Below are 24,164 nucleotides of genomic sequence, written 5' to 3' on the forward strand. Positions count from 1 at the left end.
TACTCTTTTAAAAAATAGGTTACAAAGTATTTTACAAAGACATACAAAAAATTGCATATTAAATAAAGTAGAGCTGCTGCTAACTACTACTATGAAGAAATACTAAAAGATTATTGATATTAATAAGTTATTTTTCTGATTATCAGCTAATTGAATAGTTGACAAATCATTGCAGCTTAAGTGAAAGGTATAACATAAACATATGAACAAACATATATGAATATTCAAATAGAGATTATGTGCGGCTCCACTCACATGAAACTGATGGTTCTTGATCATTATTACCCATAGTGCTCCTGTATAGTATGTAGCGTGTGCTCAGTTTATGTTTTCTCCATCCCTTGTGCCTCAGGTCGGTTCCCTGGAGCAGGCGATGCTGGATGCCTTAGTTCTGGACAGAGTGGACTTTGTCAAGCTGCTGATTGAAAACGGAGTCAGCATGCACCGCTTTCTCACGCTTTCCAGGCTGGAGGAGCTCTACAACACGGTAATAACATAAAAATACAAGTTGTGTTCTCTTTTTGCAAAACACCAGGGGACAGTTTCCTGTGGCAAACGGTTGCCAATGTGAATTTCAAGGTAAAATGTTGGTTATTTGCACAAAAAAAAAAACGTGGTGCTGGTAGCGAACAGTTCAGCAGACAGGTTCAGTTTTGTCTTGACTGTAGATGCTGTCATTGATGGTTATAATATGCGTTGTTTTCCAACAGAGACATGGACCGTCCAACACGCTGTACCACCTTGTCAGAGATGTCAAAAAGGTAAGATCATCTCGTCCCTTTAGCTCTGTGGCTGTATGGGAATGTCGGCTTGAATGTGTGTATATAAGAAGACATTTGAGTACATAGAGTTTCAGTTGCTTTTTTTTGCGGTTTGTGTTGTTACTCTGTTTGCATCGATTCGTGTGTCTACAGTTTGGTAGCCCTAGTTGCTGTTAAGTGCAAATAGAGGCCGGCTTTCCTCTTTCAGCTGGAGTTGTGGGCTGCAGTGGCTGTGTAGAGCTATGCACGACTCACATCCCTCTCATGATTTTTCAGCAGTTTACTCTGTTCTTCCTGTTAGGCACACAACCATGGTAAACAAACACTACATGTATTAAACACTGCTTTATCCACAGAACTTGAGTTTGAGCAAACTGTTTGAGAAGGAACGACTCAGTGGACCCCACAATTTATTAATTTCTTTTCATTTGGATCATTAACAATGCTGTTAAGTGTCTTCTTTTTGATATGCAGTATCATCTGGTTCTTTTACTAATGAAAGTGCATTTTTTAATAACATGAAATAGACTTTAATTTGCATCTGGATTGTTTTATTTTCATGTTTAAAGGGAGAGTTCATCCTAAAATTTAAAATACTCTTTTTTTCCTTTGGCCTGTAGTGCTATTTAATGACCGCTTAGTTTGTTGCTGAGTTTTGGAGATATCTGCCATCTGTCCAATGTAAAGGAACTAGATGGCACTCAACTGCAATTTCTCTTTCCAGAAATCACAACCTGGTTGCTCAAAATAACTGTAACTATAACTATTTTCTTTCTGGTGGTAATTTGACATTAACCGTGGCCCGAGGCCACAAAAAGTTACTCTCGCCGAATATTCCACGCAGGTGCCCACCGATGCTTTATCCCCATACTGAGGACCCTGTCCAGCATATTACAGCTCCACAAACATCTCGATTCTTTCACGCCTTCAAGTTCAAGTTCTAGTTTAGTAGAAAGAAAGTAGTTCCTACATGAAACACCACACAACTGTGGATCATCTAGAGTAACCGGGTCATGATTTCTTGAGACAGACCTTACTGACCTTGCATTATAATTGAGAAAATGCAGACATGTCTACATCCGATATCTCCAAAACTTCAATTCACACCAAAACAATCTAAATGGATAAATGGCACTACAGGCAAGAGGAAAAACATGTACCTTTAAGATAATGAAATGATGGACTCATCTCTCAGTACAGGTTGTGGCTGCACTTGCCAAAAACTGTCAATGCTATGCGGTGTTGATTATTTTTGGTGCATATTTCCTGTAGCGCCTTGATGATTACTGCTGATAAAAGACGACAACGTAGAGTTTTACATTCGGTACGAGTCTGCACGCCAGTTAGGAGCAATACTACTGTTGAGAGATGATGGAGAGGTCAGCAGCACCACCATTAGCATTTAGAGGTGTTCATTAATTAAAGCGTTACTGATTACAGTAATGCCGCACGCTCCCCTGGGAGTCGCTGAAGAGGCTCGATATTGTAATCACTCCTCCTTTACCTCCCCTCTGTCTTTAAACACAACTCTGATATCAAGTTGGTGCCGATAGAAAATTCATTTTATGTTCCACAGCACCGCACACACATGCAGGACACACACTGTAGTGCATGGCATTACATCCCCATCTACTTTTTTGCAGAGCTGTGTGTAAGTGCCATAGTGTAGCTGAGTGTTTGTGTGTTGTCGTGTATCATAGTATGATGCTAATTAGTTTTAACAGTCCCTCCGGTATAGTCACCATGTCATCGCTGTTTTCTTCCTTTCTCATTCTTTGTTTGGTTACACCGTTAGCAAGCGGCAGGTCTTATTTTGATTTAGGTGCAGGTGTCATATAGAACATATACAACTGCCATAGGTGAAGGTTGCTCTCAGGTTCAGTTTGATCCATTCATTAGATTGTGTGAAAACTGAGTTATAAAACAGAGAATCACAGAGATTGGCTGGTGGACTACAGCAGCCAAAGCAGAAATTGGTTTTCCAACAGAGTAAATGAACAATGCAGGTTTGTGGAAGTTGGTAGAAATACACCTTGTGCTGAAGGCCCTTTCAGACACAGTGTGATTGGAACTGCACTGCTGCTGGAGTTCAGCACACATTTGACTAGGTATATGGGGACAGAGCAAAATAGGAGCGTTCAAAACTCCCAGAGGACTATGTCATTTTGTTATTTACATGAGGGATGCAAGCTATTTGATTTTTGCATATCTGGTAGGCTGATTTTTTCCAGCTCATTTTGGTTTATGCCAATATATGCACATATTTTTTCTACCTAATGGCAGAGAACATCAAGTTGCTCCTGTGCTGGAATTAACATATTATTAAATCTAGTCTTATGCAGAAGTTCAATGTTTTTTTAAAATGTACACTGGACAAAATAAGAAAATGACTGCTGACGGTTTTTCTCCTTGTTCTTCACAAAGTCGTGGTAATGATCGGGATGACAGCTCTTGAGATGGGCAATTAAATCTGTAGCGTCGAAGAAAAGGGATTTGGCTCCTTCTTGCATGACCGACGCTGAGCAATCATTGCAAATAGCAACTTTGCTGTCTGCTTCAGACACATTAAAAAAAAAATGTCACACATATTCATTTCATGCAGTGTCTTGGCACAAGCTTGCTGAGCACTGCATTGTATGTGTTTTACTTGACGCAGCAAAAAGCCAGCATGGCGGCGGGCAAACCATTTGAAATAATGGGTTTCATATATAATGATGGGTTGCGTGGTGTCTGAAAGGGCCTTGAGTCGCAGATATCAGGAAGAGTCTAGGAGAAAATCCAAACATTACTGGGTGGTTTAGTTTTCTTTGCTAATTGAAAATAGATATGTGCAGAGACATTGTTGATTTGTTTTGAAACACAGAAACACTGACCTTTTGAGCGTGCATTTTAATATTGTATTATAGTTATAAACAGGTGAGCCTACCTGGCAAAAAACAGCACCTAGACAAAAGCAATGGTTTAACTAGTTCCTGCTAAAGGGAAAAGTTTTTTCTTGCAGATGTCCAGTCAGCATTGATAGTAAATGTAGTCAGTTGAAGCAATAGATTCCTTGTTGTGTGACATTTTGACTGAGAAATCTGAGTCCTCCTACTTGTGGAGCTGTTTTGGGCAGAGCCTACGTGTACCAGGATGCTTTGCACATGAGCTTCTGACAGGTGTATCACTGCTCTAACTATTATTTGTTGGCCAAAACATAACATTAAGTCACAAAAATACTCTGAAATAGTGCTATAGTTCTTCCTTAACACCAGCTTACATCACTGTGAAAATAGTGAATGAAGGTAGAACAACAGATTTTGCAAAAGGAGAACTTTCTCAATCAAAATAGGAATTTATTGCCTCAAGCGACTACATTTACCGTCAACACTGACTGGACATCTACATGAAAAGTGCCCAATTTTCACTTTAATGCAAGAGCAATCATATATGGAGGTAGGGAGGAGAAATTTTCAGTCAAGCGGCTTCCTTATTAAAAACTGTAGGGCTCTAAGCTCTCACAGTGTATTCACACAAGCTGTAAACAAACGGTTATTAGCTTGAGCTTCAACACCACAGGGAATTAAAAGAGGGCTCGGCTGACCGCTGACTGGTGCATTTGAACTATATTTATCAGTAGCATGAGGAGGTGAGGCTTTGTGTGCTCACTTTGAACCGTGGATATATGAAAAGACAAGCAGTATCTGTGTCTCTCTCTGCACTTCAAAGTGTATCAGTTGGCCCGCAGGGGTTTGCCGGGCTTTACCGCCCGATGAAACTGAATCTTTGGATATGAAGACAGGCCAGGGATGAGTAGGACAGAGAGGATTTCTAGGATCTCGGTTCTGAGTGCAGAGGTGTGGTGATGGTATCAAGGAAGGTGTAGAGATATGTAAGGTAATTGGTGTAGCTCAAAGGAACAGTGGGGGTCAGGATAATGACGGCAGGATCCGGGGTTGATGTTGAGGGCACGATGAGGAGCAGCGAGCGTTGACATGGTTATAGTCCTCACGTGAAAAGGGCTTCTATTTCAATAACAATTTTCCCCTCCAGCGTTAATAGCTGTCTGTCTATTTCTCCATGCCCCTCTCTTCCAGGCTAATGAGACATTACCACTCTCTCCTTTCTTCTCTTCTCCTTAAGACTGCATTGAACCTCCCTGAGAAGATCTCATTATTTCTCTAAATGCAAATTATGACTAATCATTCAGGTTTTTTACATCATTTGTACAGTATATTCACTCTCTGTGAATCATAATCCACCTGAGTTTTTATTCTTTGCTCATTTTCTGCTCCTCAATAAGAGAACAAGTCACAGCTTGGGGCTCGAGATTAATATCGGAAACCTTAAACTGTGACCGGTTTTTGGTTCAACCAATTATGAGACTGGAAGAAAAGCTCCAGATCCACATGGTTTTAAACAATTCAGAATACAAAAACCCAACCCGGACCACAGTCTGGTCGAAATAACCTTTTTATTAAAGAGGCTGGAAGAGAGATCTTGCCTGAGAGTTTGCGTGTATCTCCTTTCCCCTGCTCTTGCTTATCGTGCCGTTGACTCACTGACATTGTGTGTTCTTTCCAAGCGAGAATATCCAGGGTTCAGTTGGATCTACTTCAAGGTGAATCCGATAGTCACGTTTTCTTTCATAGCCAAAAACAGTTTGATATGGATTTTGTGAAGTCAGTGTGTATGACTGTGTGTTTTGTTTTGTGCTCTCCATTATTAATCAGCTGGCGTGGGTTGTTGCCTGTTAACACTGTCTGGTTTTCTAGGGAAACCTGCCCCCGGACTACCGCATCAGCCTGATCGACATCGGACTGGTTATTGAATACCTCATGGGCGGGGCTTATCGCTGTAACTACACCAGGAAGAGATTCAGAACGCTCTACCACAACCTCTTTGGACCCAAGAGGGTGAGTGAATGCATTAGCATCCCACTATTTAATGCACTTCAACACTAATGTCTGCAAATTTTTAATATCATTAATCAAAGGACCAGTATCAGTGAAATGAGCCTCATGATCAAATTAGGCCCGGGCGAGATTAATAATGTGGGCAAATTATGTTTTATAATATAATGTTAATTAGGCATTGTGTACTCAAGGGCAAACCTCATTTGCTGATGCAAGTAGTACATTAGCATGTAAATATAAATGTAGTTAGTTGTGCCATGACTGAATGAGCAGGAAATACATAAGACCTAACGACAAAGATCACCTAAAGGGCAAATCCATCTGCGTTCTGCGTTCTGCGTTTAGAAAAATAAAGGCCCACTCAGATGTTAGCAAAAAGCTGTGACATAGGTCGGCGCTCTGATGCCCTCACCTCCCTCAACCGAGGAGGTTTATCTCATTCCCAAGTTGTCAAATGCCAACATTTTGTCTTGGTGACTCTGTATGAGATGAACTAGGCTGAGAAGTGTGTAGGCTGGATCAAACAAACACAGGACTTTTACCCAGGAGACCAGAGTTCAGGTTCCACCAAGAAGTGAAAGCAAAGTGTTATTAAAAGTTTTAAGGTAAATGATGTTACTTGTTTTACAGGACTTGCGTCATGTGACTTTCGACTTTAGTTTTTGACACTAAAACATACGTACATTGGCCAAAATTTGAATGTTCAGATTTGAATACATGGTGTTAAGCAACAGAAAGATATAAAAATCTAATAATATTATTAATAATAATAATTTTATGTTGTTTTTCATACTGCAAGTGGATTCTGATCTAGAAAATGCTTGACTGAGATGCTAGGACAGAAATAGTTTCTCTCAGAATAAATGGCAACTATTTATCTAATCTACAAGCCCCAACCAGTAGGTTTGACATGTTTGTCTTCAACAGTAAACTGATTGCTAATATACCACACAGGGACTAAAATTAGCATCATCCACCAGCTAAATGCTGGTAAAATATGCAACTGGCTGGCTGACTTACCAAAAAATAATCTCAATTATCATAATCATAAAATTTGAACATTTAATAACCATTTGGCCAGTGGATAAATTAATGAATATGACTATATGAATCAACATATGTCAGTGTGACAAAATAAAGCACATATAGAAAAACATGATGTTATTTTATTTGTTGTTGTATTTGTGTCTCAGTCGCGGCGCTGTCTCAAAATCCACAAATGACGATCAAAGTGCGTCTCGTCAGCAGAGGTCAAAGAGTCGTCCTCACGTTATTCTTCATTTCCACATCGAGTAGAGAGACAGCACAGGCTATTATTAGCTTGATGCAACAAACCATCCATCTATAGCAGTGGCTCTTCATCATGTGCCATCATAACCCTGATGATATACACACTTCATTCCAGCCACTACAGGAACTCATCTCACTGATTAGCCCACCTTCAATCAAAGTGGAGGAACTGATCATTGAAATCATGTGCTGTAGTGTATGACGGTTGTGTGTTTTACACCACGCATACTGCGCACATTATATGGTATATGTTCATCTGTTGTTCTAATTCTCTCATTCTGCCTCAGTACCTCACACACCGCCACAGGTGTGATGAAAACAGAAGTACACACAGCTGTGTCTGAAACGCCATGTTTATGCTCGATTGTGCACCTCTGTGTTTGTATGTTGGAGTGTGTGCGTTTGTGAGCGTGTATATTTGAGTGTTCACGTGCCTCTTTATCTCATTGTACGTCTGCCATGGCTGCAACAAAGCAGCTGGAAAGACGCAGATAAAGCGAAAGCAAAGAAACGGGGCACAGGCTAAGCAAAGAGGCAAAATGAGAGAGAGAGAAAGAGAGCGTGCGTGTCAGTCGGTTCCAATTTAACTGTGATTTTTGTGATGAAATAAATGTGTGATCGCGTTTTCACGCGCACGCACGCTCACACAAACACATGTTAACTAAGAACAAAGCCTCGAAATAGATGCAGATATCAAAATCCCCACAGGAGACCTGGGCTATTTTTAACCAACTCAGATGATGGCTCATGAATGCATAATTCATACATGCCCTGCTTTAATACAGACACACAGTACTGTACCAAATGCACAAATACATTCAGCTTTAATACGTTCAAACATGCAACCGCATTAGATTGTTGCTGTATGTGTAGTATACTGCCAATCACACCAGCACAAAATGTTAGCCCTCATTGTCGTGCCATTTTAAAGAAAAGCGCTAAACTGAAATTGAGTGACTTAGCATATGAAAGAATTTTTCTGGTCTGATGTGAGTGAGTCTGTCTGTCTGTCAGTCTGTGCTGTGTTGTGCTTATAGAGTACATTACTCTATAAAACACATCCGACAAGGTCTTGTTCTGTTTTTTTTTATGTTTTTGTTGCTTTTCTAGCCCAAAGCCCTGAAACTGCTGGGGATGGAGGTGAGTGTTGATCTCATCAAGGTTGTTATTCAGTCATTCCTTCACTGTTCCTCCTCTCTCTCGTCTAAAAGCACTCCTCCCTCATAACTTGTCGAGTGTGCATCAGTCTACAGAATCACTTCCGCACAATAGTCGTCAAGTATGAGCGCTGTGCCTCGCAGTCTTTGAAAGGAGGGCCTTGACGCACATTTAATTAATTTTGCTGGCGATCTGTATTGACTTTTGAGCCAGCTGAATGCTTGGTGTCAATTATTAACACTTTCCTTTTACAAAGTTATTTGCAATTTACATTTTTCTCAGATTTATGAAATGAAAAAAAAAACACACCTGTTTAACAGTATAAATGTTTATAACTTTTAAGATACTTGTCTGAGCTGCCCAGTTCCATTTGACAGACTAGGTAATGACTGACCTAACAGGATTACATAATCCATGGTTTGTGTACTTACATGTATCCACGGTGTACACACCATGAAGTATCCACATCATAAAGCTTTTATCACAGCATGTGTCTACAGTTTTCTCAGAGATATTTATATCTACCGTGCATGGCTGTCCATTCCTCTGTGTGTCTGCCCGTTTGAAATCTGTCTCCCTGTCAGTGTGTGTTTGTTCTCGCTTTGTTTGTGTCTGTTTAAGTCTTTACTTTAAAGGGATAGTTCAGATTTTGTCCAAGTGGGGTTATATGAGGTACTTATCCATAACCAGTGAATTGCCTACAGTAGTGGCGGTCGGCATGTCCCCAGTGGACCCTGTGGACAGGGTCAGCTGTAAAACATATTTTTGCAACTTAAAAAAGGTCCACTTAAAAGAAAATTGATATCAGTTTGAGTGTAAGTTATATTTAGAATATTTTTATCAATTTACTTTGGTGCCAGACAACATTTCCTGCAAAACAACTTTCTCCAAAGCCACCAGACTCCTTTGGCAAAAACAGCAATTTTACCTTACAGAGAAAACATGAGTCGCTGGTTTACAGCTGCCTCGATTGGTTTGTTTATTTGTGTTATTGTGTGACTTCAGTCTTTTACATGGTTAGTTCGGATTCACCAAAGACCCACAACCGAGGCAGTGGTAGACCAGCAACTCCCGTGTTCTGTGAGGTAAAAACAGCGGTTTCCCATCTAAAAACTCCATCTAACAGCAAATTAAAGCAGTGACAGTGTTGCCAGATGTGCAGTAATTATTGTATCTGTACTATAAATTTAACAACTGTATGATATACAATTGATAATTCCAAAAAAAGGTTAAAAGTACAATAATTTTGCCATTTCAATTCACCTGCAAAGAAACATAATTTGTGGATTAAAAACAAACCATTATATGAGCGTTGCAATGATCAAGCTGCTGGTAAAGAAGAGACAGTGCATCAGTCTGGGGATTTTGTTTCGAAGGGTAACAACAGTGATTCTGACCCTGCTCCTCTACAGCAGTGCATTGTTTATCTTCATACACCAGTACTGCTGCTGCTTCTGCAAACTGGGAGCATGTTGACCATCTACTGGAGGTAATTCACTGACTATGGTACATCATACAAACCCACTTTAAAAAAACAAACTATCCCTTTAATGTCTTGCTCTCTTTTGAAATTTATCATTAAATCAGTATGGCAACCTGGCCATGAAATAAAATACATATATATGGTAAATTTGCACCTTAAGGCCTGGACACTGTTGATTATTGGAGATAAATAATCAATGCAATCATTTCTAAATATCCATAAAATCTGCAAACATACTCTTACTAAATGGACTGTCGCTGTCTTATTTTAATAATGGATGATTTACTGCTGTACTATCATCATATCTTTCTATGTCCAAATAATCTGTTTCAAAGTAAGCTGCATTTCCACTACTAAACTCCTGAAGGTCATTTCTCGGGCCTCTTTAATTGATTGATGATTGATCACCCATCAGTAGTCCTCAGCTGTTAAAATGTGAAATTATTGGAAATCAATGCCACCCTGTTGACATGCCAACTGGCAGATTCATTCTCTCCAGAGAGAGGGAGACAACCTGGACATGCTGAGGACCTCACCTCTAGTGGAGTTACTCAAAATTAAAGGAGATTTATGAAAAGAGACAAAAGTAAAATCTTATGAGAAGATTTTACTCAAAAGTGTATCAGGTCAAGTCTGTGATGTGTATTTTGTGTGTAGCGTTTTTTGTTCCTTTCACCTGTGTCCTTCAAAGTCTGGTCCTGCCTCTGCATTCAACTAACTCTCATCATGTGGAGCGCAAGAAATACATTATAAAATAAATATTCGCTGAGTGATATGACCCCTCTAGTGCCTGAACACAGGTCCAGTCCTTGAGAGATAAAGTTACAGGTATGATCCAGATTCTTGGGTTTTGATTGTATTTCCCATTTAGAGCCCAAGCTTTGACTGAATACATTCAGAAATGTTTCAGTAACAAACTAAAACTCTTAACGGTGACCTGTGGTACTGTATTTAGGACAAAAAATATAAACTGTAACAAGTCAAGCTGAAATATGTCTATCTACATAGCTGTCTCTCTTTCCACCCCACTCACTTTCTATGGATCCCAACCAGGATGACATGCCGATCCGCAGAGGCCGCCAGAAGACGACACGCAAACGAGAGGAGGAAGTTGACATCGATTTGGATGACCCTGAAATCAACCACTTCCCTTTCCCCTTCCATGAGCTCATGGTGTGGGCGGTGCTTATGAAACGTCAGAAGATGGCGCTGTTCTTTTGGCAGCATGGCGAAGAGGCCATGGCCAAGGCTTTGGTAGCGTGTAAGCTTTGTAAGGCCATGGCACACGAGGCCTCTGAGAACGACATGGTGGATGACATCTCCCAGGAACTGAACCACAACTCCAGGTGGGTCACACAAATTCTGTACATTCACACACACACACACACACACACACACACACATAAATATGACCATGTGTGATACAGGATATGCACCAGCGCTAAGGCTGAGCAATGTACTGCTGTGGACGGGGTCAGCAAGAAAAGGTGTTTTAGACACACAAGTTAAAAAATGTTAAATTAAGAAAAATCAATATCAGTTCAAGTGTACGCTATATTTAAAATATTTTTACTGCTTGTCTTTGCTGTTAGATGGCCTTTTTCTATAGGAAACTGCCGTCATGTAAGTCACATCATCTCTCCAAGTCAACCACACTCCATGGGCAAAATTAATCATTTTACTCTGCAACACATGGGACTTGCTGGTCTACTGACCTTTATTAAATGGCTAAATATGTTTTGTTGCTGACGCTGTCCACAGCTGTTCATTGCTTTGCTTCCATGCTGGTGCCCCTCTCTGCTTCTCCTGACGGGGGGGCTTGCTGACCAGCATCTGCTGTAGCTAATATTCTGTCTAGCAACAAATACCTCATACAACTCTACACCAAATCATCCAAACTGTCCCTTTAAACATGATGTCTCGATATATCATATTTCAATATAGACTTCCCTCATTCCCTCTGCATTAAATGATTAATGGAAAGTTGAGTGGTGAGTCTAGACGGGCACATCCAGCACATCTGGGCAGATCCGCACATAAACACTAACATGCCTTCCTCCCTGCAAACTGACCCGTTTCAAACCACTCCAGGCTCCCATGGGATGTAAGTGACATAGATACAGAAATCTAATAACATGCATCATCCTTAGTTAAGGCTATGCATTGGAGATGAAGGTAATCACCTAGAGATGAAAATGCTGGCTATGGAAATGACTGTTAATTAGGGGGAAAAGTTTTCACATACTACAAATGAAGCACCCCAACGCCGCGCACACCCTTACACACACTTTCAAAGGACAGCCTTGGAGCTATATTTTGAGTTTATTCTCCACAGAGAATTTGGCTGGCTTCCTTCGAAGAGCTCATTTAACTACATACATTTTTATATCTACATGTAATCTTTACATAATTTGTGGCTGCAGTGTTTGGAAGTGCCTTTCTAAGTGTGTGTGTGTGTATATAAACTCAAGGGATATTTATGTAGACTTGCGTTAATTCATAATGCGTGGAAGTACATACAGTGATGCATTCTGTAGAGAGTTCTTATTTTCCAAGGAACTTGCAAACAAGCTGTGAAAATACTGTTGGAATATTTACGTTTTATATTTCGTGACATATAAGTCATATAAACAAACTTGGGACATCACACAACACTCTGCAGAACTGTGTCGTGTGCTGTGCATCGATGACATTTGGAGCCCTTCTTCTATAAATCCTCCAAACCCCAGCTGTGTTGGTGCCTAGTTACACACATTAAACTACACAGAACAGATTGCTTTCCAGTGTACTGTGCAGTATTGTGCAATTTGTGAGTGTGTGTGTGTGTGTGTGTGTGTGTGTGTGTGTGTGTGTGTGTGTGTGTGTGTGTGTAAGGCTGAAATTAGTGTGAATCTCAGTCTCAGAGCATTGATTTATGTTTTTATTGTCTGGAAGGGGAGGCGGTGTGAGATTGTGTTTATGTGCTGTGTGTGTGTGTGTTGGCCAGATTATATTCCCATATGTGGAAATAGTCTTCATATTTTGGCCTCATTTCTCAAAAAATTATTTCATATTAGCTCTGTTGTTCTGTACTCACTTCTGTACAAGATCCTGACACACATTGCCAGTGAGATCTGGGTCCTGCATATGTGTGTGCATCTACTAAAGAAATTAGATATGCTTGTCATGTAAAGCCCTGACAGTTCAGGGGCGATGTGTTAATATGCAAAATGTTGTATCTGTGTGTGTTTGTATGCAAATTTAATCTCCTTCAGAATGTGACCAGATGGTCAGTGATTCCTTGACCAGTTTAATTACTTCTTTGCATGTTTGGACAAAGTGTATTGCTATCGCTGTTCATGCCTCTCTGTGCCGGTATATGTCCTGCATATAATTTCCCAGAGAGTTTGGCCAGCTGGCAGTGGAACTCCTCGACCAGTCCTATAAACAGGATGAGCAGATGGCCATGAAGCTGCTGACGTACGAGCTGAAGAACTGGAGCAACGCCACCTGCCTGCAGCTGGCGGTAGCAGCGAAACACAGAGATTTCATCGCTCACACCTGCAGCCAGATGCTGCTGACAGACATGTGGATGGGACGCCTGCGTATGCGCAAGAACTCAGGCCTGAAGGTAACAGAAGTGGGCCAAATATTTGGGATAACCTGTGGGTAAAGTGTACTTACATTAAGCACTTCGCAGTGACATTAGGGTTGAGTGTTAGAGAGGCAGGTTTGAATTGGAATGCTTGAAATCCCCTCAGACTGCCGCAGAAAATTTGGGCAGGGAAAGTAATGAGAAACCCTCTCACCTCCCTGAGAAACTGCCATAGAGGTGGCCCAAATCGCTCCTGTGGATCTCCTGCTCTGAGTGGTGCTGCTAAGTGGAGAGTGGTTATACAAAACAACGACCAGGTGTGACGTGTGGAAATGCAGGGATGTGAAGCAGAGAGAATCGCTGATTACCTTTCTTTAGAAAATGTAATGAAATGAAAATTGTATGTTGCTTTGGACATAATGGACCTATATGAGGAGCAGAGGCCATCCACTATTAGCATATTTCAAATATATCAGTACATGTGCAGAACTGGACGTATAAGATAAGTAATGTGAAATTGCAAACGAAATGCAGGTAATTTAGTACACTGTTGCAATTGCCAGTGGAAAGTCATTACATGTCTTTGTCACAATCCTTGAACATCCACAAATTAATAAACAATAAATGAATCAGTTCAGATTACCCTCCTACTTTACAATGTATCCCTACTCATCTTCATTAAATACAGCTGGGAGCACACTAGTCGGACTGGTTATAACTGTGGTTTGGCCCCTGATGACTCATTCCCAATAATGTGGAGAGCACTGGACTGTGGAAAGTAGACGGGTCACCACTGACAGTTAAAACTTTATCTTGTAGTTTTTGCTCAGGACTCAACACAGCTGCCCCTGATGGAGCAGAGGCTTTCTCTTTATCAAATAAAGCTTCTCTGGATTCTAGAAAAATCTGAATCCTGCTGTTATTCAAATGTGTTAGGAAAGAGATTTACTGGACAGTGGTGATGCTGTAAGTTTTAAGTGTTGTCCAACAATGGGAAGTGCAAATGAGTACAAAATATTTATTAAATTAAGGCCAGGTGAACTAAGGAATAAGTGCAGGTATGTGGGTGTGTATCAGTGATGTAAGGTGAAGTGTTAAGGAGTTGAAAGGCTAAGCAAAGAAAAAGGTTCAGGAGTTGGTGGGAAGAGAAAGGGTGTCACGCTGAAACTGGCGCTTGTATATCTGTCAGACCACCGGGCCCAGGTGCTCCTGATCGAGTTGATGCAATCAGCTGCTCTGGCACCTTGTAAGACAACACACACAGTTAAATCACAGCCAGACAAAGTAAGCAGCCTTGGCAGCCCAAGCAGGGGCCGTCACACAGCAGACTGGGCAGCATGGGTTGCAGATGGGACAAAGGGTGAAGCACCTCCCCGGAGAGGGATGCTGAGTGTGCATTTACACGCGAGGCACAGCTGTACACTTTCTTTGATTATTTGACGCTGTGTGTTCATTTGTGCACTTTCATTATCTTTGATTACTAAACTCTGTTTTCTCTGGAGACTTTCCTCTCTCTTGTCATGTTTATAACTATAGTTTTCTGCTTAAACATTATTGCTATCAGCTTCAGTGACATTACTGCACACATGAAAATGTCTAAAATGACTGAAATCAACGTCTTGCACACACTAAAGAAATCACCTGGAAAGTGTGCGCAGCTTGACATAATTTAAAATGTTATCTAGTCTACAGGGATGGGTAAAGGTGCACGTGTGGGTTTCTAAATTGGATAAAATAATAATGTTAGCGTTGGTGGCAGGTGGATGATTTATGCATATATGCGGATTCAGATGAACTCAGAGTCCATCCATGTATCACCACTGGACAGTAATACTTTGGAGAATCATTAGAAGTACGACAAGTGTCTAGGCAAGGATGCCCTCTTGGTCCAACTTCAGCCTTCGTCAGTATAAGCCTACACAGCACTCTCTAAAGCCAGACGGGACAGAGGAAGTGACCTTAATTACTTAAAAACCTTGAAATTGTGTCCCACATATTTTATATCCCGGCTTATGTGGTGAACATCCTTTTGAGTCAAGGGAAGAGGTTTCATTTAAGACTGGTGGTTGAGTTTTGGGCATTTTTTGGCTCATGTGGGTTTTGCAGACGTCTGGAGGTGGGGTGATAGGAGGCAGCTGCTCAGATCAGAGAGGTTAGAGTTATTTATAATGAGGAGTTGCCCTGGGAGTTGCTGAAGGGACTGCTGGGTTCACACTCATTCATACACAGAGTTAGACAGGATGATGGGTCTGGCTGGCCAGCTTCTCGGAGCAGGGCAGAGCGCAAGTGCTTGAAGTATGGCTTGGCCTTTGCAGGAGGGAGGGAGAGAGTGCACCGCCAAACCAAACTCACTGGAGCAGAAAGACAGAAGGAAAACCACAAGTGGAACAAACAAGATCCGTTGCCCCCAGGAGTTCATGATATACAGCAAATAACATTGTCAAAGTGTTGTCAAAATAATGCGTGTGTGCACTTCTTTGGGTTGCTATAGTTGTGAGGACATTCAGCTTTAACCCTGAAACATTCTCGTCTCAGAATACGGTTACCGAAGGTTATAAATGGACTGGCATAGATGAGTGCATTGATTTCTTCACAAATCAATAAGTCTGACAAACTATTGACAGCTTTGAGTTCGACCCCTTGACATGTCAGATGACAAAAGAAGCTGAGGCATCACTTTCTGTGCTGTTATAATTGCATCTTTAAATGGTCGCTACTCCCATTTTATCACCCTGAAATAATCTTTTGTCCAGTCATCTCTGTAGAAATGTTTTACTGTTAATTTTGCCAATGCTGCTTATTGATCAGATGCTTAAACAGTACTCAGTTCTTTTTCTTTACTTAATAATTGCATTTTTAAAATATATTATTTTTAATAAAGAGTAAATTCAGAACAACTAAATATTGTTTCTAGGGCAGCAACTGTAATTTTTTACAACAGCAAAGTCTACGGCTGTCCCTAATTCAGAATTTTTTTCATGTTTTTTTTTTATTTCAGAAGCAAATATAAAACTGTATTTATGATTCTTCTTTTGTATAATTCCTCTGTGCATTTTTAATCCCTGTGCATTTTTGGAAGCTTCTATCTGTTTTATCCTGTTAGTGTAATACACAAAAACAACAACAAAAAAACAACTGCTGGACTTGAAGAATCTCAGTCAACTGAGGGATCTCCGACTGATGAGTCGAATTTTTGATTTTAGGTGGCATCAGTCATTTTAGACATTTTGTCAGTATAATAAATACTATTTCTGAAATCACAATGCTGAGTAAAGTGTGTAAAGAATTAAGGACACAGACGTGGGTGGCCAGGCTCAGGAGGTAGAGGATGTCTTCCACTAATTAGAAGATTGGTGGTTTGATCCTCGCCTCCTCCAGCCGAAGTGTCCTTAGGCAACATACTGAGTTACAAGAAAAATGCCATATAAATGCAAGTCCATTCCATACATCAGTCAGTTAACTTTAGCTGGTCCTGGTCCACTTCACTGTCTCCACTGATGCATCTTTGCATCTTTGACTTCTGTGTGTGTTTGTGTGTGTGTGTGTGTGTGTGTGTGTGTGTGTGTGTGTGTGTGTGTGTGTGTGTGTGTGTGTGTGTGTGTGTGTGTGTGTGTGTGTGTGTAATTCTGCCCTGACAGAGTGCAGGGGAGAGGCTGCAGCATGATAATCAATATCACCAAGACACTGAAAAGTACCATTAATGTCAGAGCTTATCAATACTCCAGTATTTATAATTTAGCCTGGGGCCCATTCAGTAATATAATAATCCCTCGTCTTCTGACTTTATTGAATTGTTTCAATTTGCATACCAGAAAATGATCACAAACAAATGTTATGAAAACTTAAATTGATTAGATTTCAATTAAATTAAAGCAATCAGTGAGTGCAACACAAACAGCTGAATTTCACTTAAATTAGTTGAGGACAGCCTCTTTCAGAGATAAGGACACACTCAAAGTGATTACACTGCTCTCCACCTTCTTCTCTTTCCTCTGTTCTTCATCCTTTCACTGTGGTAACAGCCTCACTCTTCCTTTTTCTTGTTTGACTGATATGTATCTGAAGTGTTTACAGCACGCCTGCCTCGTTTATCTGCCGCTGCGAGTGTTTGTCCCTCTCATCCATCGTGGTAGACAGCGCAGTACTCTTGCTGCCTGTCTGGACTAATGTTTTTGTAATTGACTTCCACAATGAGAACACTCGCCTTGGCTGTTGTAAATAACAAAGCTTTGTCATTCAGCCGTGCGCAGGCCACGGGGAGGTGTTCACGAGGGTACATTTATTATGGTATTATCTGTTTGTCAGTTTCAGATGTGTGTCACAGACTGATTAAGACGATTGGTTTGTTTTAGAGTCTCTGTCTTGATTTCCACAGCGCATCTTCATCACATCTGTCCAGCTCTTTACTATAACTTTCCTCCACTTCCACCTCCACTTCCTGTCTTCCTCGTCACCCAGGTAATCTTAGGGCTGCTCCTGCCACCGTCCATCCTGAGCCTGGAGTTCAAGAACAAGGACGAGATGTCCTACATGCCCCAGGATCAGGAGGCCTACCTGCAGGAGAAGGAGGAGGAGGAGCCTGAGAAACCGGTCAAGGAGAAGGAGGAGGAAGACATGGAGTTCACAGTAAGATCTTACTGTGAGACGCAGTACAACTCCGTGGTGAGAGAACCCACCTCAGCCCTGCATCTCAGAATCTATACACATACTCAAACTTTAGACAAAACTGATTCATGAACACATAGCCCAGATTCTGTGTCTTTTGTAAATATCTCTTGTGGACCAGTTTTATACAATGGGGCTCACGCAAGAACCACTTGTACGAACAGATTTGTTCTTAAGGGGTTTGTACGAGTGAGGAGAACCTGTCACATTCACCACTTTTCTCTTATTTTGAATTTTCTTGCAGGTATGAACAGACCTGTCATACCAGTCAAGTGCAGTCAGCCTGCTGTTATCCAAACCTTACACTTCTGTCTTTTGTTGATATGATCCTGTTTGCCTGCATTTTGAGTTATAATATGATTCTAAATTTACACATAAAACATATAATCATTAATTTAAACTGACGATTACCTGCTGTCAGGCTGTATCTTCACATGCAGCTTTATGCAAGTTTCCATCCAGACGGGCATCCTCTATTACAACATCATTATGTTGTTGCATCATTTCTTCTTTATTTCAGTGACAGTATGATCCTTAGGTAACACACTGTCAGGCTTTAGCAGGTTCCTTAATTACATTGCTGATGCTGTTAAAGGGACAGTTCACCCTAAAGTCAAAAATACATATTTTCTGGCTGTTAGTGCTGTTTATTCATCTAGATTTTAAGATTTTTTATAATAAAGTAGTTCCAGTAGATTATACTGCAGAAAGAAAGCAGTTCCTACATGAAACTGCTCACAAGAAGGTCTGTGCATTATCTTGAGTAACTGTGTCATGATTTCTGGCAAGACAGATTGCTGTTGAGTTTTTCAAATGTTTTTTGGACACTTTGAGCGCCACAGGACTAGTGCCATCTAGTTCCATTGTATTAGAGAGAAGGCAGACACTTCTACAGCTGATATCTCCATAACTCAGCAGCTCACACCAAACAGTATAGATGCATGAATGGCACTACAGGCCAAAGGAAAAATATGTACTTTTTATTTTGTTGTGAGCCGTCTTTAAAATGGTAAACTTTACATTATAGGACTTTAATCTCCAGACTTGTAAGATTCTTGAAGCCATTTTCATGAATGAACACCTCCTGACATATGAGGCGGGAAGCATAGACTTATTTGGTATTATTGGAACATTAATTATGCTAATTTACGTCTCATGCATGTGCACTCAAATACACACAGAGAGATCATTTACACAGTTGTCTGAAGTTAGGAGCGTTTGTTGAATTTGACATAGTATGTTCATACAAACCCTTTGTATGAAAAAAAAGTAAATTTCAGATAAGAATACGAAAATGTTCTTGCATGAGGCCCAATGTTTGTTTCTGTCCACAATGAGATGTCGATATACACACATACATATTTCTCCACACACACACATACTCGTTTCTCTATTCTGGCCAACTGGACCCTTCCAGCCAAATCGGCCTTTCCTGTTTCTCGTCGTCCCAGCAAAGACATGGTCTTGGAGTTGTAGCGTCTCAGTCTGTCGCCGCTTGTGGGTTCCCTCGTGTATGTTTCTTCCTCCCTCTATCTCCTTCTCTACTTCTTTCTGCCTTTCCTTTGGTCCCTCTTGTTCTCTGCCCAGCTCTCTTTGCTTCCTCTGTTCCTTTCTTTTGCTGTCAGCTCCCCCCCAGCTCTTTCTCTCTTTCTCCGTCTCTCCGAGCTCAGTTCTGATTGAGGTACAGTACTGTATGCTGGCCGATTGCTGCCCCTCACTCTCTCCCATCGTGATGATGGCTTGCTGCAGCATACCACTCAGCATGTCGGCTGCTGAGCATGGGAGGCCCAGGCTTTTGCATTATATAACCATGTCCGCCTGCTGCTGCAGAGCTTAAATCATGCAGAGTCTGAGCACCTTCTCCCAGCTCACAGTGGAAGAGTTGGTCCATCTGCATAGACGTGGATGTACAGCAGGATTAGGACCCGTTCAATTTCAATCCAATCAATCCTGGAGATGATACCAACGAGATCCAGTTTGCGCGTTGAAATCATGACTGACATACATAAGATGATTTTAATACACAAACTGGATCTAAGGTTGTCCCGTTATGTGGTTGAACTGAAGTTGAACGCCTTTCAGCACCACTGTACATACCCTCCTCCATCTGCATTGAGCACAGCCAGTAAGCCAGCGCAAAGCTTCACAAAACGGGCCATTTTACACATGCAGCCCTTAAGGCACTGAGGTGTTAAACAAAAAACCCTGTTGCCAGAGGATGCATTTGCAATGAGCCCTTCCTATTGTCCTGGCTTCTGACTGTACAAATGCACCCTCAGATACTTATGAATCACACAGCGATTCATACAGATACACACAGACTGCTACACCACAGAGGGAGGTTGTGTTGTTAAACCACACTGTGATGAATGTTACAGCTTGTGTCCACTTGCCGATCACAAAAAGTGCATGTTCGGTACACTAAAGGCATGGTGTGATTTACACACTGGCATCTGAACTTGTTCACCCTGAAGGCTCCGTCTGTGTGTGCCTTAGACAAAACTTGGCTGTAAATGTTTCACATATTTGAAAAAATAAATAAATAAATAGAAAACCCTTGATTCCTTACTGAGTGATTCCTACTTTGATTTCTTAGTGATGGTTTTATCACTATTGTACCTATTCAGCGGCCTGGGATCTTAAACCAACTCCTCATCGTGTGTTTCAAATATTTTGAGAGATCAAACATTTTATCTTTGCCCAGGTCTGCTATATTGCCCTACAAATACCGAATGCAGTAACTACAGACGCGGTGAGGGATTTAAAGTTTTCAGACTGGACGGCAAACTGTAAAACAGATCAAAAGGTTACAGTCCTTTCATTTCAGAGCCCAAAAATGAGATGTCAGCTACTGAGATCTGCTAAGCTAGCTATCTTTAGCAGGAGTTCTTTATCTGTAGCTGTCTCTGTGGGTCATATCAAGATGATAACCCTAGATTTGCGAGACTCTATCTGTGCACTTGATTCAACACAGGCTTTAGGAAGTCAGGTAACTTAGTGTAGATTGCAAAGTCCACATACAGAAGAGGATGTAGTGGGTGAGAGGGTCAAACACATGACTTTTGTCGTAATTTTGTTAGGTTAAGGCAACAAGACTATTTGGTTAGGTTTTAGCAAAAGATAGTGTTTGGATTAAATGATAAGCGTTGACTAAGAGTTTCACATGAGGCACAAACAGTGACTTTCTAGCAGAAAACTCTGACATGCAAGTGAGAGTTTGGCATATCTAGGGTTACCATCTAGACACACCTTTCTATGGCAGAGAGTGCAGTAAGTGCAGTAACAAGTCTTACAACACACACAATACCAAAGAGAACAAGAACTATAAAGCCAAAGTGCAGATACTGTGTTTTGGTTTATAGATCCACATTTAATATGCTGTTGTCACAGAAAGTTACACATTTATATGGCACAATATTTTTAAATAGTAAAATAGATGCGAGAAAAACAAATAAAACTCATTTTTGGTGTATGATGTTAAATATGCAGTTACTGCGTTTTGCCTTTGTAGGGCTGTATACTTCTTGACATACATTGCAATTCCACAAATAAACTCCCTCAGAGGTCTGGTGTTGCTTTGACATTAAGACCATGACCCATAAAAACAGCGGGCTCCGAACCCTCTCTCATGGATGAGGAAATGTGTCACAGATTGAAATGAGATATCTATGTCTTATCTTTCTCCTTCTCTTCTCCTGTCTTCTCTCTGTCACTATCTTGTCTCTCCTCTGCCTCTTAATTGTTGTCTGAGACACAATCCATGAGTGTCCGTGTCTGCGTCATACTGTGTTACCAGCCTTCACCCAACACTCCACCTCAAACACAACATTTCACATTTTGGAATGATGACATTGCCTGTGCTTGCTTCTTTGATTATGATATTAAGACTGTGCAGTGGCTGTAATGTAACCCTCTTCCCCTTTCTCTTTTTTTCTCTTTTTCTTCTTTGTTGCTCGACTCTTCCAATCCCACCTCCTCCCTTCTGCTTGTCTTTATCTCCCGTCCTCCCCGCTCCTCCTCCACCTTCTTTTCCAATCCACCACGCTTCCCTCTTCCCGCTCCCTCCATCCTTTTATCCCTCACACCTTTCGCTCCCTCCCTCGCTCCATGTGGGGTTTGCATTCCCCCAGGCAATGCTGGGTAAGGTAACCACAGAGACATCCCGAAAGAAGGATGTTGAGGAGGTTCAGAACCGCCACCGCCTCATCCCCATGGGACGCAAGATATACGAGTTCTACAACGCTCCAATTGTCAAGTTCTGGTTCCATACGGTCAGTGTCAGCTTCAGCAACACCACCTACGTACTCAGCCTCCCGCTGGCGCTGTCAGTGCTTACTGTATTTCTGTCACAGCATCAATTCCTGGTTCCCTGCCGTTAGCTTCCATTGCCACACTGCCTCTATTGTCATTAAGCTGCTGTTCCACCCTGTCATTACCCAGCGTTACTGGAGTGGGAAAGTTTAGTGTGGAGGAGATGAAGAGAGTGATGGAGGCAACATGGTGAGAAAAGTACAGGGGAGTGAGGCAGAAGCCCCTTTTTATACAGCGTGTTCAAGGTGGGTCTGTTGTGCCGCTGTCTGTATAAAAGTTACAGACACGTGGTGGGGGAGGCGTCTGTGCGAAAGGGTGAGCCAGCAAGATGGAACAGGAAGCTGTTGAGTTACATGCTCGCAGCTGTTTGTGATGTTCACAGCTGTTTGTGATTTTGTTTTTTAAGTTATGCACTTATTCCACGTATTTGTCAGCTGTGTCAAAGCAGAGAGCAGACACACACACACACACACACACACACACACAGCACATATAGACAGGAGAAGTGATGCCCCGTTTATTAAGGAAGATGTAAAAAAAAATTACATTATAAATTAATGAGGTTATCAGCTGTACAAGTGATTAGAAAAGAGCAGAGGAGCAGAATCACTTGTTGACCAGTGCAGTCATTACAGTAGACATCAACACTGTGTTTTTGATTCTGCAATGCTGGCATGTTGTCTAATATCAGACAGTGGGACAACTTTATACTGGTGTTATTGGTGTAGAGACCTGCCTTTATTGTGACAGTGTTGTGCGATCTCTGTTTAAAGTAGGCTAGAGAAAAGGATCAAAGATCGAACAAGGAGGTTTTGTGTTAACAGAAGCCACTGTTACACAGCCTGTTCAAGGTGGGGATGTTGCACCTTTATTTTGTCTCGCCGTCTGTGTAAACAGGTGCACTAAGACACACAGACAGGCAGGAGGAAATTTTCCTCTCCACAGACCATCAACACAAGGTGACCTCTGACCTGTCCGTCGCAGAAGAAGCGACGGCCTGTTTATTCAGAAACTCCAAAAGCTTCATGCTATAAATTCATGAGGACGTCAGCTGTATGTGTGATTAGAAAAGAGCATATGAGCAGAATCGCTTGTTGACCAGTCCACTGTTGTGTTATGTCACACCTTGCTGGCATGCTGTGTAAAGTGACACGCTGGGAAGGCTTTATGCTGGCACCTCTCCGTCCTGTGTAAAAACATGAAGGTGCTGTAGAGGCGAGCCTTCGTTGCAGGCTAGAAGGAGAAGCTAGTCTAAACACTATGGCTGACATGAATGCTTGGAAGCTTCTGCTGTTGCCGTGGTAATTGATGACAAATCAGTATTCGATTGCTTCATTTTTTGTTTTTTGTTTTTGTGTTTGGCTTTTTTTCTGAAGAGAGGATTGAGCTCTTCTATCATGTTTAATTAGTATCAAAACTTGCACATATAAAAACCAGGCACATGCATGTGATACAAGCACGCAGAACGGCATCCTGGAAATGCAGCATCTCTGCTCTGCGTACACAAATGCGGTCCTGCGAACGTGAGCTCCAACCTCCTTTCATGTTTGCAATTGCTCAGTACAGAGGCAGCCCAAGTCTTTATGGGGCCCTGGGCAGAATTTGACTTGGGCCCTCCCACCGCCACGCTGCACACATTTCTTTTGATAATGCTTGATCATTCACATTCACCTACCAACAGTCCAACACAAGCAGCTGCAGCCTGGCTGAACACACCAGGAGCACATCTCTCAATGCCAGTCAGCACACAATTCAGCTCATCTCCTGTTTTCTAATCACACATAGAGCTGATCTTTGTGATAATGTGTCTCTGGATAAATAGCAGACTCTCCTTCCTTCCTGCCTTTCTGCCGAGCTTGTCTGTGTCCCTGTCTATAAACAAATATATGACAAATGTATGTTATGTACATAATGAATAAGTACAGAGTTTAAAAAATAAAACCACAAACAGCACTGATGCTATGAATATAGAGGGCAGGCAGATCATCATATTTCATCATGTAGAGGAGAGAGAAATTAAAAGAGGT

The 24,164-nt window shown here is 41.4% G+C and overlaps 1 protein-coding gene across 1 annotated transcript in view; it reads left to right on the forward strand.

Annotated features, from left to right (window-relative positions):
• The window catches only part of trpm3 (transient receptor potential cation channel, subfamily M, member 3), a 144,842-nt gene that overhangs the window by 107,491 nt on the left and 13,187 nt on the right, over nt 1-24,164 (forward strand). The window contains exons 11-18 of the mRNA XM_084728120.1: nt 353-487; nt 711-761; nt 5,516-5,656; nt 8,057-8,086; nt 10,641-10,933; nt 12,969-13,197; nt 17,620-17,823; nt 21,957-22,097. Coding sequence (XP_084584246.1) covers nt 353-487; nt 711-761; nt 5,516-5,656; nt 8,057-8,086; nt 10,641-10,933; nt 12,969-13,197; nt 17,620-17,823; nt 21,957-22,097 — 1,224 coding nt within the window. The remainder of the gene's footprint in view (nt 1-352; nt 488-710; nt 762-5,515; nt 5,657-8,056; nt 8,087-10,640; nt 10,934-12,968; nt 13,198-17,619; nt 17,824-21,956; nt 22,098-24,164) is intronic.

This window comes from Lutjanus erythropterus, chromosome 10, assembly GCF_056507025.1.
Source record: "Lutjanus erythropterus isolate fLutEry1 chromosome 10, fLutEry1.hap2, whole genome shotgun sequence".
Classification (NCBI taxonomy): domain Eukaryota; kingdom Metazoa; phylum Chordata; class Actinopteri; order Lutjaniformes; family Lutjanidae; genus Lutjanus; species Lutjanus erythropterus.